General features: G+C 36.8%; 1 protein-coding gene across 4 annotated transcripts in view; it reads left to right on the forward strand.

Annotated features, from left to right (window-relative positions):
- Window positions 1-13,041, forward strand: part of MAP3K2 (mitogen-activated protein kinase kinase kinase 2) — a 99,600-nt gene that overhangs the window by 76,443 nt on the left and 10,116 nt on the right. For all 4 annotated transcript variants that reach the window (XM_079923499.1, XM_079923497.1, XM_079923498.1 and 1 more), the window contains 4 exons: window positions 582-730; window positions 1,112-1,243; window positions 5,794-5,923; window positions 10,388-10,565. In XM_079923499.1, the coding sequence (XP_079779625.1) occupies window positions 582-730; window positions 1,112-1,243; window positions 5,794-5,923; window positions 10,388-10,565 (589 nt within the window). The remainder of the gene's footprint in view (window positions 1-581; window positions 731-1,111; window positions 1,244-5,793; window positions 5,924-10,387; window positions 10,566-13,041) is intronic.

The following is a 13,041-nucleotide window of genomic DNA, read 5'->3' on the forward strand; positions in this document are numbered from 1 at the left end:
TTTCTCCTTTATTTTTGAAAGATATATTTTTCTGAGTATAGAGTTCTGGGCAATTTTTTTTTTCTTCCAGCACTTTAAAGTTATTTCTCCATTGTCTTCTGGCTTGTATACTTTCTGAGGAGAAGTCTGCTGTATTTCTTATCTTTATTCCTCTGTATATAGTGTGCTTTTCCCCCCACTGGCTGCTTTCAAGATTTCCTCTTGTTAGAATGAGAGCGATGGTCTTTCCAGCTTTCTATATTGTAGGCAGTTGAATAACTAATTACAGATATTACTGCAATAAAGATTAGAAGTAGTGCATCTTACATAATCAGTGGCATCTTAAATTGAGTGAAAGATGCTATTACGTTTATAATCAGGTGAAAAAAAATCTCATTGGAAAAAATTAGTCATAGGGATCCGAACCTTGTTTGGGTTTAGAATTCTTACAGTTTTCAAAGATGATGATCATTATGAATTTGGATGAACATGATTTTCCCTTAATATCCAAGCATATTCAATTAAGGATATCAATAATGCAGTAGTCCTTAACCATTGTGTGCCATTGGGCTATTCCATTTTAAGAAAATGTTCTTTTTTAGCACCTCGTGCTCCAACCAACTGGAGATTGGGCAAGCTGCTTGGCCAGGGAGCCTTTGGCAGGGTCTACCTCTGTTATGATGTTGATACAGGAAGAGAATTGGCTGTTAAGCAAGTTCAGTTTGACCCAGATAGCCCTGAGACCAGCAAGGTAAGAATCACTGCATAAGCTACTTTGTCACATTATAAGAAGCATTTTTACTAAAATAAGTATAACACATAATAGAATTTTTCGTTTTTCCTCAATGCAAATTATTTGCAAAAAATATAGATAACTAGATATGTTTGTTTACTTTGTACTATGGATTTTTCTCTTTTAGTACTCAGTTATATTCCTAATGTGATTTAGTGTTGCTTTAGCATACCATCAAGGACTGTTACAAAAGTTATTATTGTTCAGAGACTTTAAAATGTTTATTCCTTAGGAAGTGAAAATTTCAGATTGAAATCACCTTGATGGTCCATGAAGTTAGAATTTTTTTGCTTTTACTAGCAATGCTGTAAAGACTTAACAGTGAGTTCTGTCTTTCAGGAAGTAAATGCACTTGAGTGTGAAATTCAGTTGTTGAAAAACTTGCTGCATGAGCGAATTGTTCAGTATTATGGCTGTTTGAGGGATCCCCAAGAAAAAACACTTTCCATATTTATGGAATATATGCCAGGGGTAAGTTAGTACATCCTTTGAAAATAGAGATATTCTGTTTAAAGTCTTAGTTGAGAATAAAGAAAAACAACAAAACTTTGATTATAAAATGTTAAGGACATTTTGGGAGAGTTTTAAATGAGAACTGGGTAATATAATTTTATTTTCTGTCTTCTTCATCTATCTTTGTATTTTTTAACTTGTTTTTTAAAAATACTAAAGTATACTAAAATAGGTTACAGACATCATAGCAGTCTATACTCAGATTTCCCTAAATGCCCTAAAAATAACCTGTAATAACTGGTTTATCCAAACCAGGACTCAGTCCAGGACCACACATTACATTTTGCTGCTATGTCTCTTATTCCTCTTTTAATCTAGAACAGTTTAGGTGACAGATTTGACAAAGAGACCAAACTATTGGTGCTTTGTGACCACCTCGAGGGGTGGGATAGAGAGGGTGGGAGGAAGACGCAAGAGGGAGGAGATATGGGGATATACACATAGGTATAGCTGATTCACTTTGTTATGAAGCAGAAACTAACACACCATTGTAAAGCAATTATACTCCAATAAAGACGTTAAGAAAAAAAAAAGAAAGAGACCAAACTAGTTGTTCTGTTGACAGTCTCATCTCATAGATTTCTCCCCTTGCATCCTCATGGTGGTGTTTAGTTTGTTTGTTTATCCCTATATTTCCTGTAAACTCCAAGTTAGATCTAAAATCTAAATTATATTCAAATTCAGCATTTATTCACATGCATCCTAAATGATGCTGTGCATCCCATTAGGAGACATACAATTTCTGGTTGTTCTACTGGTAGTGATGCTAAGATGGACTGCTTGACTAGGGTGATTGACGTCCTGATTCTTCCATTGTAAAGTTTTGTTTTTTCCTGAAGATGAGAAAGTAATCTGGGCTTACAGCAGTGGCACATAGGAATATCCAGTTCCTTTTCAACCATCCACCTAATGTTTTTAACACAGATTGTTAGTCATTGCCTGAGTAAGTAATTTCATTGGGAGGTGAAAAATGTGATTTGCAAAAAACTCTGTCATTCCTTCTTCATTATTTTTAGTATTTGTAGAGTATATTCTAATACTAATGATTTTCAAGATGGTGGTATATTTACTCACTTAAAAATACATTCATTCTTATAATAGGCAGTATATGTTAGAAAAAGGCTTGATTTGTGGGTCTTTAAGGAAATAGCTTATTAGAATTGTATGTAGAATGTACAGGTTGCGGTTTAATCTTGTGGATCAGTATCTCATAGTACAGTTGTCCCTTGGTATCCCCAGGGAATTGGTTCCAGGACTTCCCACGGCTATCAAAATCCAAAGATGCTCAAGTCCCTTATATAATGGTGCAGTATTTTTTGCATATAAGCTACGCATATCCTCCCATATACTTTGTCATCTCTTAATTACTTATAATAACTAATACACTGTAAATGCTATGTAAATAGTTACAACTACAATGTAAATGCTATGTAAATAGTTGCCGGTGCAGCAAATTCACGTTTCGCTTTTTGGAACCTTCTGGAATTTTTTTTTCCAGATATTTTCAATCAGCAGTTGGTTGAATCCCCAGATGAGAGGCCTGTGAATACAGGCCGATTGTAATGGTCTTAACACATCCTTGGTCTTACAACAACAGCAACAGTAAATTTTACTTTGATTTTTATCTTCATGAATAATTGTTTATAGGGACACCACTGTTATTGATCATTGCTATTTTTTATTTTCAAAGATTATGTTGGCAGTGTAAATTGTTTTTTAAAATTTAGTCTACAGCAGTAATCCAAAAGAAGGAGAAAGCTGTGAACCTTTATTTTAGTACTATCTGTGATGGAAAAAGTGGAAATACCAATTCCCCCAGTGGAAGTAAATTATGATGGCATTGTCCAAGACAGTATATATTAAAAATTAAAATTGTGAAGCCCATGTAGCAAAGTTGGAGGAATTACTTAGAGGAAAAGAATATAAAATGCTTTTTAATATTAATGATATTTTAAAAGTATCTGTATTTGGACAAGAACAGAAGAAACTTAGAAAAATGAAAATGTATTATGTTGGGATTGTGATTGACTTTTCTCTTATTCAGATTCCCATTACTGTTTGTGCAACAAATATTTAAATTAAAAATAAGGAAATAACTATGAATAAATGTGAATAGAGACGCAGACTGTTGAAGATAAAATTAATTAAAATGACTCATTGGTTAGAACCAGTTTACATCGCAAATGGAGATATGGGTAATCTTTATATATTTAGCAATCTTAAGACTAAACTAGGACTATTCAGGAAGAGGCGTTAGATCATGTTTCTCATTAGGTTTTGTAAAGGCAGCTGTCTTTTCAAAGTCTAGGTTATCACTCCTTGAATTTGAAAAGCATGTTACTAAATTAATGATAGTTCACTGGCAATCTAAATGAATTATGTGTACGGCAAGCCCATGGCATACATGGGATGGACGTAGATGTTCCTAGACTTACCTGAATCTCCAAGTCTGTAAATGATGCTATATAATTTCTTTCATTAAATTTGATATAATGGACCCCTTTATGCCCTAGATTCAAGCTTTGCCAAAATTGTCATTCCATTCTTCAGTTTTTCCCAACATAATATTCCATTCCTTAGTCTATCTAGAACTACTTTTACACCGGAACCATAACTTTCTTTTATTTCCAATACCTGGCCTAGCAGTTGACTTCTCTCTGTTACTCTTACACACACACACACACACACACACACACACACAGTTTTTATCTGACACAGCACTTTCCAGCCCATTCCAGTTGTTCACATTGAAGAAGGTAATATTTTCATGTTACACAGCAGTAAACAGACTACACTGATGGAGCTGTTAGCACCATGGGCCACTGGCCCAGCTGCCAGAGGGCCCAGAGGATCTGTAAGTCTGACACTCATTTGCAGCCTACAAGTATCTGGGGGCTTATGGTTTGGAAAGCTCAGTTCTAGCTCTGTTATTTTGTGCATTACTGCAAGTAGAGACATAATAAGTTGACTGAAGAACAAGCCACATTGAGTTATAGGTATGACTGGTTGTCTGGGTTCACTCACTGCCTAAGGCTTTCCACACGTGTTTGCAAGTTGGGGTCAGCAGAATTGCATCTTGCTGTCCCTTCAGGGTTTGCTCATGAATAGTGGAAACAGCAAGTGGCTAAACCTGTAAAATCCAAGGATCTATTTTTATATGACAAAGCACACAGTTTACCAAGATTCAAGGAAAGACGGGAACATTTGGTTATGTTACCTCTAAAAGATTTTGTCCCTCAGGAAGCATTTTATTTCCATCCTTTAAAGTCGTGATTATTTATCAAATTTGTACATTGGAATCAGCAGGGAAGCTTTTTCAAAATTCAGGTGCCTATGTCTCACCAGATTGATTCCCTATTCTCAGAGATGGCACCTCATCCTGCCTAAAACATGTAAGAAAATTAGAAAGTCCTTTTTAATTTTCTTGTGTTTTGAACTAAAACGGTGAGTATATAAAAGAAAAACTTTAAAATCTCACGTGTGTTCTGATCTTCTAATCATACCCATTCTTTCTCCTGAGAAGTAAATTTGCAGGTATCAATAAAACTGTGTTTTAAAAACAGAGTAAGAACAAAATAAATAAAATTAAAGTAGGACATATATAGAAGAGCAAGTAGGAAAATCAAAAATGTATTCAGGGCAAAAACAATGCAAGATAAAAGTACTGGAGAATTTTAAAAACTACAGTTGCAAGGAACAGGAGATAGAACCAGCATAGTCATAGAAAAAAGGGTATCAGCCAAAGAATAGTTTTAAAGGCTTCCTTCCACAATTCTAGTCAGGGAATATAGTAGAGTTTTATGTTAAATTAATGGCATATAATGTCCTTCCTGAGAATTCCTGTGCTGTCCAATTAAAGCCTCCCAGTCATGAACTAGGATTCTCCTAATTAAAATGTCTAGTTTTAAGATAAATAAGTCATGGGAATGTAATATACAGCATCAGGAATATAGTCAATAATACTGTAATAACTTTGTACAGAGATAGATGGTTACCAGACTCATCGTGGTGATCATTTTATAATGCATTTAAATGTCGAATCACTGTGTTATACACCTGAAACTAACATGACATTGTATGTCAACTAAACTTCAATTAAAAATAAATAAAATAGGACTTCCCTGGTGGTGCAGTGGTTGAGAGTCCACCTGCTGATGCAGGGGACCCGGGTTCGTGCCCCGGTCCAGGAAGATCCCACATGCCACGGAGCAGCTGAGCCCGTGAGCCATGGCCGCTGAGCCTGCGTGTCCGGAGCCTGTGCTCCTCAACAGGAGAGGCCACAACAGTGAGAGGCCCACATACCGCAAAAAAAAATAATAATAAAAAAATAAATAAAATATTGTAAAGCAGTTATACTCCAATAAAGATGTTAAAAATAAAATAAAGATCACTTTATTCAGTCGATAAGAATAATAAATACCCATATACACATCTTTAAAAGTAAAGATTTACTAGTAGTTTTCATTTCAAACCATACTATAGTTTTCTTTCGTTTTCTTTTATCCTAGGGTTCAATTAAGGACCAACTAAAAGCATATGGAGCTCTTACTGAGAATGTGACTAGGAAATACACCCGTCAGATTCTGGAGGGAGTCCATTATTTGCACAGTAATATGATTGTTCATAGAGATATAAAAGGTAAGTAATGAGGTATTTTTTAAGTACACAGTTCTTTTAACGAAACATGTGCTGTGGTTAAGAAAGTCAACATTTAATACATGTACCTTTAAAGTACCATGGGAAAACAGTTCCAGCTAGTTGTGTTGTTCAGGTCGCCACAAGAGGAAAGCTCCCCTGTTGGGGCTCACAGAATCAGTAAAGTTCAAATGAGCATGAAAATGAGACATGTTTTCACATATAGCGCACAGGCATTCGGACATAGCGGTTAAGAATAGGGGCTCTGAATTTGACCTGATTCAGATTCAGGCTTTATCCATCACCAGATGTGTGACCTTAGACGAGACAATCTCTCTATGCCTCAGTTCCTCATTTTTAAGGAGGGTGATAATAGTGAACAGCTCGCAGGATTCTTACAAGGATTAAATGAGTTAATGCATATAACATGCTTAAAACCGTTCTTGGTACCTAGAAAGCACTCAAAAGTTAGTTACGGTGATGATGTACTTTATGCTGAGATCATATTTAAAGCTGAGGGATGGACCTCGTTACCTAAGGGAGAGAATGAGAAGAGAGACCAAGACTGAGCTTTGATAAACTGAAACTCAGTTAAGCTCACTTTTTAAAACTCAAAAGCTCAACTGTTTTCATGCATCAGTTACATAAGGTAACTGCATAAAGTGAGACAAAATAGTGGTGGAGGTATGTAAGTTTGAGAGTCATAAAACTCTGTACTGCAAAGCACACTGAGAGGCTTCATTCTGTAAAAACCAGGTTGTGACCCGAATATAAAGATCACTTTATTCAATCATTTGACGAGAATAATGAACAAATACACAACACACATTTATAAATAATAAATTGAATTTTTTTTTCATTGGTCTTTCTAAGGGCTCTTATGAGCTACCAGGAATTTACTTCCTTTCTGTGGTGTATCACACCCTGAATATGGCCATATTCAGGCTAAAGAGAACATTCCTAACCAGGGTCTGGTCACAGAGTAGGATCTGCTGCACAATGCCTGAGCCAGATCACATGTAAAGAATGGACCTTACTAGTGAGTCTTAGAGGATGACAACATGGCTCATGATCTGAAAGAAATAAGAGCCTGTCTTTCACCTCAGGGTCTGCCCAGCTTAGGCAGACCTCAGCTATCAAGTTCAAAACCCTAAAGCTTAAAGAACCACATAAGGTGGTGACCATTTTGTAATGTATGGAAATACTGAATCACAATGTTGTACACCCTGCAACTAACATAGTGTTATAGGTCAAGTATACTTCAATTAAAAAAAAACACATAGGAAAATGATTTGATTGTGAATTATTCTATTAGGAATAATCTCTATTCAAGCCAGTTTCTCTTTACCCCTGATAATAAGATAAGGTAAAGGAACTGAGGGGAGCTACCCCCCAAGCGGATCCTCCTCTAACCTTGCCAGTAAAATGAGGAGGTTGGAAACAAGCTGATTTAAAAACATTATAGGGGAAATATATTGATAAGAAAAATGTAAGTATAAAATTGGATAAAGCAGTATGATCTCAAGTTCGTTCTTCTAGGTCGTACTTTAATCTTACAATCTCTACATGATTAACAGTGGTTATTTCCAAGTGGCAGAATGAGTGATGGTTGTTTTTCTCCTGCATACTTTTTACTTTTTATGTAATTCCTAAATTTTTATAATGAGCAGTTTTTAAATGGCGAGGGCAAAGGAAAGCTAGTTGATTACTTTTAAGTTTAGACTCATGAGTTCGTAATGAAACCTAGGGTAAGAATTAATTGATCATTGTTGCTAGGGAACCAACTCATTATTTCATAATAGGGTTTCTTTATTGGACCTTTCTTTTATGAACTGTACTGAGGACTAAATAGTGGATGAAAGGAAACTTACCTTTATAAAAATATTTTGGCTAACAAATGAAGCAGGAATGATAGAATAGTACCATTTTACAATGACTAACAGATTAGTAGACATAAGCACTAAACATTAATAGCTGTTAACATCACTTCACACGGACAGTCTATCATTACATACTTCCTATTCATAGACTATATCATTATCTACAAAGCAGTTTTGCCAAAAAAAATTTTTTTTGAACCTGAATCTGATCAAGCCTCTAGATGCAGCTACCAAATTGGAGAATTATAGAATATATAGAACAGATGAACATGTTAAATGACTCCTTGGGATGGACTCAGCAAAATCTAGACAATAAGAAAGCTATAGGCAGACAGCTTAGACTCTTCATAAACTGCAAAGAAAAAAAAAAAAGGTTGGAGGGAACTTTAGGAAAAGACTTAAAAGATGTATTAATGATTCTCAATGTAAGGACCTTATTTGGATTCTGATTTTTTAAAGAAAAACAAAAAAACACTGAATGTACATTTAATAATATTAAAGGCGTTACATTCTCTTAGGTGTGATAAGAGTCTTTATCTTTTAAAGATATGGACTGAACTATTGATGGATCGCGATGTCTTTCATTTGATTCAGATAGTGTGAGGGGTTCATATGCGGTTCGGTCCGCTTTTTGTGTATGTTTGAAAACTCTCCTTCATAGCTTACTTTTAACATATCCAAAGTAAGTTTTTAAAAAGTTAGATAACTGTATTGGGAACCTGGCTATACATTTTCTCCTCAGCCCTTTGTATGGATGGCCGTTGGTTCAGCATTGGTGATTACTCCCTGGAGATAGCTCTGTCTGTCTGTGACCTGCCTGGGACTGTTCCTTCCCAGCTGGTAACCAGTAAAAACTGGCTTGTTTCTTGTCCTTCCCCAGGTTAAATATTTTAGACACGGTGGCTTTTTTTGACAGAGTCCTTCTTTAAGAATTGGACAGCGGGAGATGTTAAAAAGGCAGTGCTGTCTTAGAGAATCACTGGTACCATGGCGTACTTAGGCTTATGGCATGCAGAGAATGGATCCTTAACCCTCCCCAGAGAGAGGCTTTGCAAAGCCTTAATTGACTAGACTGGGAAATTTGCTGGGAGAACAGAAAGACAGGTACAGAAGTTCATGGTGGGGATGGACAGTCTGCATTCTCTCCAGTCTATAACACATTTTCTCCACTATTCACTCTCCTTCTTAGAGGCCATTAAAAAAAAAAAAAAAGACAAATAGGGAATCTTTTTTAAAAAGTATAAAATATGATTAAGGTTAGGAAGACTTAAAAATAATTGAGGTAAAAATTTAGAAACTAAAATTAGATAAGCTAATTAAATAAGTTGCTCATTTAAAAACAGTTTATAGAAAAAGCTAAAAATGAGAATAGAAATAATTTACATAAGAAGAAACTAGACTTACAATCCCAGAAAAAAGATTGAGTTTAAAGAATGATAAAGGGGGGGAAATAGAGAATAAAAATAAATGAACCTAGCTCCTAGATCTTGGTTTCTGATACCATTCTTCAGTAAAAGGAGAAATGGCTAATTCTAGAAGTGGTTACAGGGGATACACAAGGTGAGCCTGGAGCGTCTTCTAGTACCAGAATGTAAGACGATACTAAGAAACAAACAAACAATCCAGAAATCAAATCAAGCAAGAACACAATGATTGAGGTATGGCAGAGGGACACAGGAGCCAACAGAGAGAGCTCCCCATGGCCAAAGCTGGAACAGCTTGAGCGAAAAGTCATTGGATTATAACCCAAAGTATAAAATTAATATCCATGTGTTCAGACTGATATAAATGGATGGTTGAATAAATAAATGGGAGAGAAGAGACAAATCTCCCATGCAGAATAATTCCCTTATAGGTAACTACTAAGCCTGTAGCATAACTTCTCACTCCTTTACACATAGTGAACTTCTTCCAAAGAGCTAAGTATGGAAAAGGGGAAAGAGTAACTTTACAGGGGAGGACTCTGCAAACACCACCTCAGCCAGGCTATCAAGGTCAGTTTATAATAAATAAAATTAAAAGTTTATTATAGAAGTAAATGAAATTTTAAAACAGAAACCTCAAAGCTTGCTTAGATTAGATTTAAAATACACTGTACAGAAACTGAGAATGAAGAATGAAAAGATTTTGATTATGAAGGTCCCTTAAGAGGTTCCTGAGGAGATGCTAGGTCCTCAGGGAAATAATCTATAGACATGGGCTTCTTACTTTAGGACAAAGAAATTGGGGCCGAGAGCCTGCTACTGCTTTTCTTCATCCTTCTCTGAACTTCACATTCTTAGCCCTTTCCCCCTTTCTCTTCTTTTTGATCCTCGCCTCCCACTTGCACCAGTCCTTTTCAGTGGGAGAAACTTCTTAGGTCTTGAACCACACAGGTGACTCTAAATATTCAGTGTTCATGTAATAAGTTTTTAATGCACACTGACTGTATGACTGGCATTATGCCAGGTACTGCTCGGAAGGTGAGAGCAGCCTGATTTTGGAGACAGATTGAGGAGTCTGCTAAGTAATTTTCTGCCGTTGTTCTTTTATGTTGTATTCCAAATTGCCAATACAAATAATGAAATGAGGATATTTCTTATTTTAGGCGCAAATATTCTGCGAGATTCAACAGGCAACGTCAAACTAGGAGATTTTGGGGCCAGCAAACGGCTTCAAACCATCTGTCTTTCGGGGACAGGAATGAAGTCTGTCACAGGCACACCATACTGGATGAGCCCTGAAGTGATTAGTGGAGAAGGCTATGGCAGAAAAGCAGATATCTGGTAGGTTTTGATGGGGGATTTGACCGAAAGCACATGCCTTCTTAACATATTTCCACCCAGGATGGAATTTACTGAGGTAAATTTATTTTTTTGTACTTTTGAAATAGGATGTCAGGATTACAAGGATTAATATCATTTTAACTGTGTGTGTTTGAGGCTTAATAAATGACTAAATAAATAGAGCTTTTGAACCTGTCTTCCATTCTTTAGGAAAGATCTCTTTTTTTTTTTAAACAGAGGACAACTTATTTTTATTATTTATTTTAATTAATTAATGTATTTATTTTTGGCTGTGTTGGATCTTCGTTGCTGTGCGTGGGCTTTCTCTAGCTGTGGCGAGCGGGGGCTACTCTTCATTGTGGTGCACGGGCTTCTCACTCCGGTGGCTTTTCTTGTTGCGAAACACGGGCTCTAGACACATGGGCTTCAGTAGTTGTGGCACACGGGCTCAGTAGTTGTGGTACACGGGCTTAGTTGGTCCACGGCATGTGGGATCTTCCCGGACCAGGGATCGAACCCATGTCCCCTGCATTGGCAGGCGGATTCTTAACCACTGCACCACCAGGGAAGTCCCAGGAAGGATTTCATCTTGAGCAAATTTCAGCATTAGAAAGCTATCTTCATTTTATTTCCCTGAAGAACTTTAAAAGTAATTATCTTTATTATTAGTCTTATAATTCAGTTAACCTTTAATTGCTTAATAATTTTAAGTTAGAACATAAAATGGCCATTTCCTACTTTCCACTGAGAAATTTTTTAAAACATTTATTTAATTTATTTATTTTTGGCTGCGTTGGGTCTTTGCTGCTGCGCACAGGCTCTCTAGTTGCAGCGAGTGGGGGCCACTCTTCGCTGAGGTGCGCAGGCTTCTCATCGTGGTGGCCTCTCCCGCTGCAGAGCATGGGCTCTAGGTGCACAGGCCACAGCAGTTGCAGCATTCTGGCTCAGTAGTTGTGGGTCATGGGCTCCAGAGCACAGGCTCACATCTCTGGCACACGGGGCCAGTTGCTCCGAGGCATGTGGGATCTTCCCAGACCAGGGCTTGAACCCATGTCCCCTGCATGTCAGGTAGATTCCCAACCACTGCACCACCGGGGAAGCCCCGATAAATTTTTTTGATAGATATGCATTTTAGGCACCTAAAGACAAAGAATTTCTAGCGTTTGTATTCTTTGTAAGATAAAGACAGAAAACAATTATATTCAATGTCAGGTTAGAGAATTATATAAAGCAAAAATTATAAAATGAATAACATTCTTTGCCTAACAAATTTGAGAGCTTAAATTTTAGTTTATTTTATTTGATATTTATGTTTAAACTACAGGTTTTTGTTTTTTCGTTTAGCTCAAACACAGGCTGTAGTACTTTATTATTTTTTTTAATTTATTTAATTTTGGCTGTGTTGGGTCTTCATTGCTGCACGCAGGCTCTCTCTAGTTGCGGTGAGTGGGGGCTATTCTTTGTTGTGGTACGCTGGCTTCTGATTGCGGTGGCTTCTCGTTGCAGAGCATGGGCTCTCCGCGCATGGGCTTCAGTAGTTGTGGTGTGCGGGCTCAGAAGTTGTGGCACACGGGCTTAGTTGCTCCGCGGCATGTGGGATCTTCCCGGACCGGGGCTTGAACCCGTGTCCCCTGCATCGGCAGGCAGATTCTTAACCACTGCGCCACCAGGGAAGCCCTGCTTACTTTATTTAACAATGAAATAGTAATAACAGTAATTTAGTTGTAACAAAGCCATCAACAGAGCAATATAAAAACAAAGCCCAAATTGATTATGTCCTTTAAACAGGAAAAACCACCGTTAGTCTAGTGGTTCTCAAACCTATCCACACATTTGAGGAATGGAGGGAAGGAGGAGGATTGGTGCTTAAAAACTAGCTATACCCAAAGCCCATATCTGAACAGTTATATGAGAATCTCTCAAGAGTGGGGCCCAGGCAAAGATTTTTGAAGTATTGTCAGGATTGAGAACTACAAGCCTAAAGTAATAAGCAAAAAAACCATGCCTTCAAAGCAATTCAAAAGAAGACGTTAAAAAAAAAAGAAATATGATAAATGTCTTTCCCCTTATCCTGGGAAAAGGAGGGTAGCCCCTATTCATTTCCTCATTATTTTTTATTCATTTTTGACTGCCCAGAGTTGAGTTTAACAAACATCAAATATTGGAAGTTATACAAACATTTTACCCAAGTTTACATTCAGAAAGCTCTTTCAAAACAGCACCAGCTTTCAGAAAGAAAAGCACATTTTAAGTTTGCATAGGTGTTTAAACTGTTTGTTGAACTAAGAAGAGTCAATAAAATGCACTAGAAAGTATTTCACTAATAACGGTTGTTATAAAACAATATTCATTTCATGTACCGCAAATTAACTTTTTGGTGCAACAAGAAGAATATTTGAGTGTTTCCCATCTGTTTCTACAACTGTCAGAATTCATTGAAGTCTAGAATCCAAATATAAATTTTTCTTCAAGACTG

This window comes from Stenella coeruleoalba, assembly GCF_951394435.1.
Source record: "Stenella coeruleoalba genome assembly, chromosome: 6".
Lineage (NCBI taxonomy): Eukaryota > Metazoa > Chordata > Mammalia > Artiodactyla > Delphinidae > Stenella > Stenella coeruleoalba.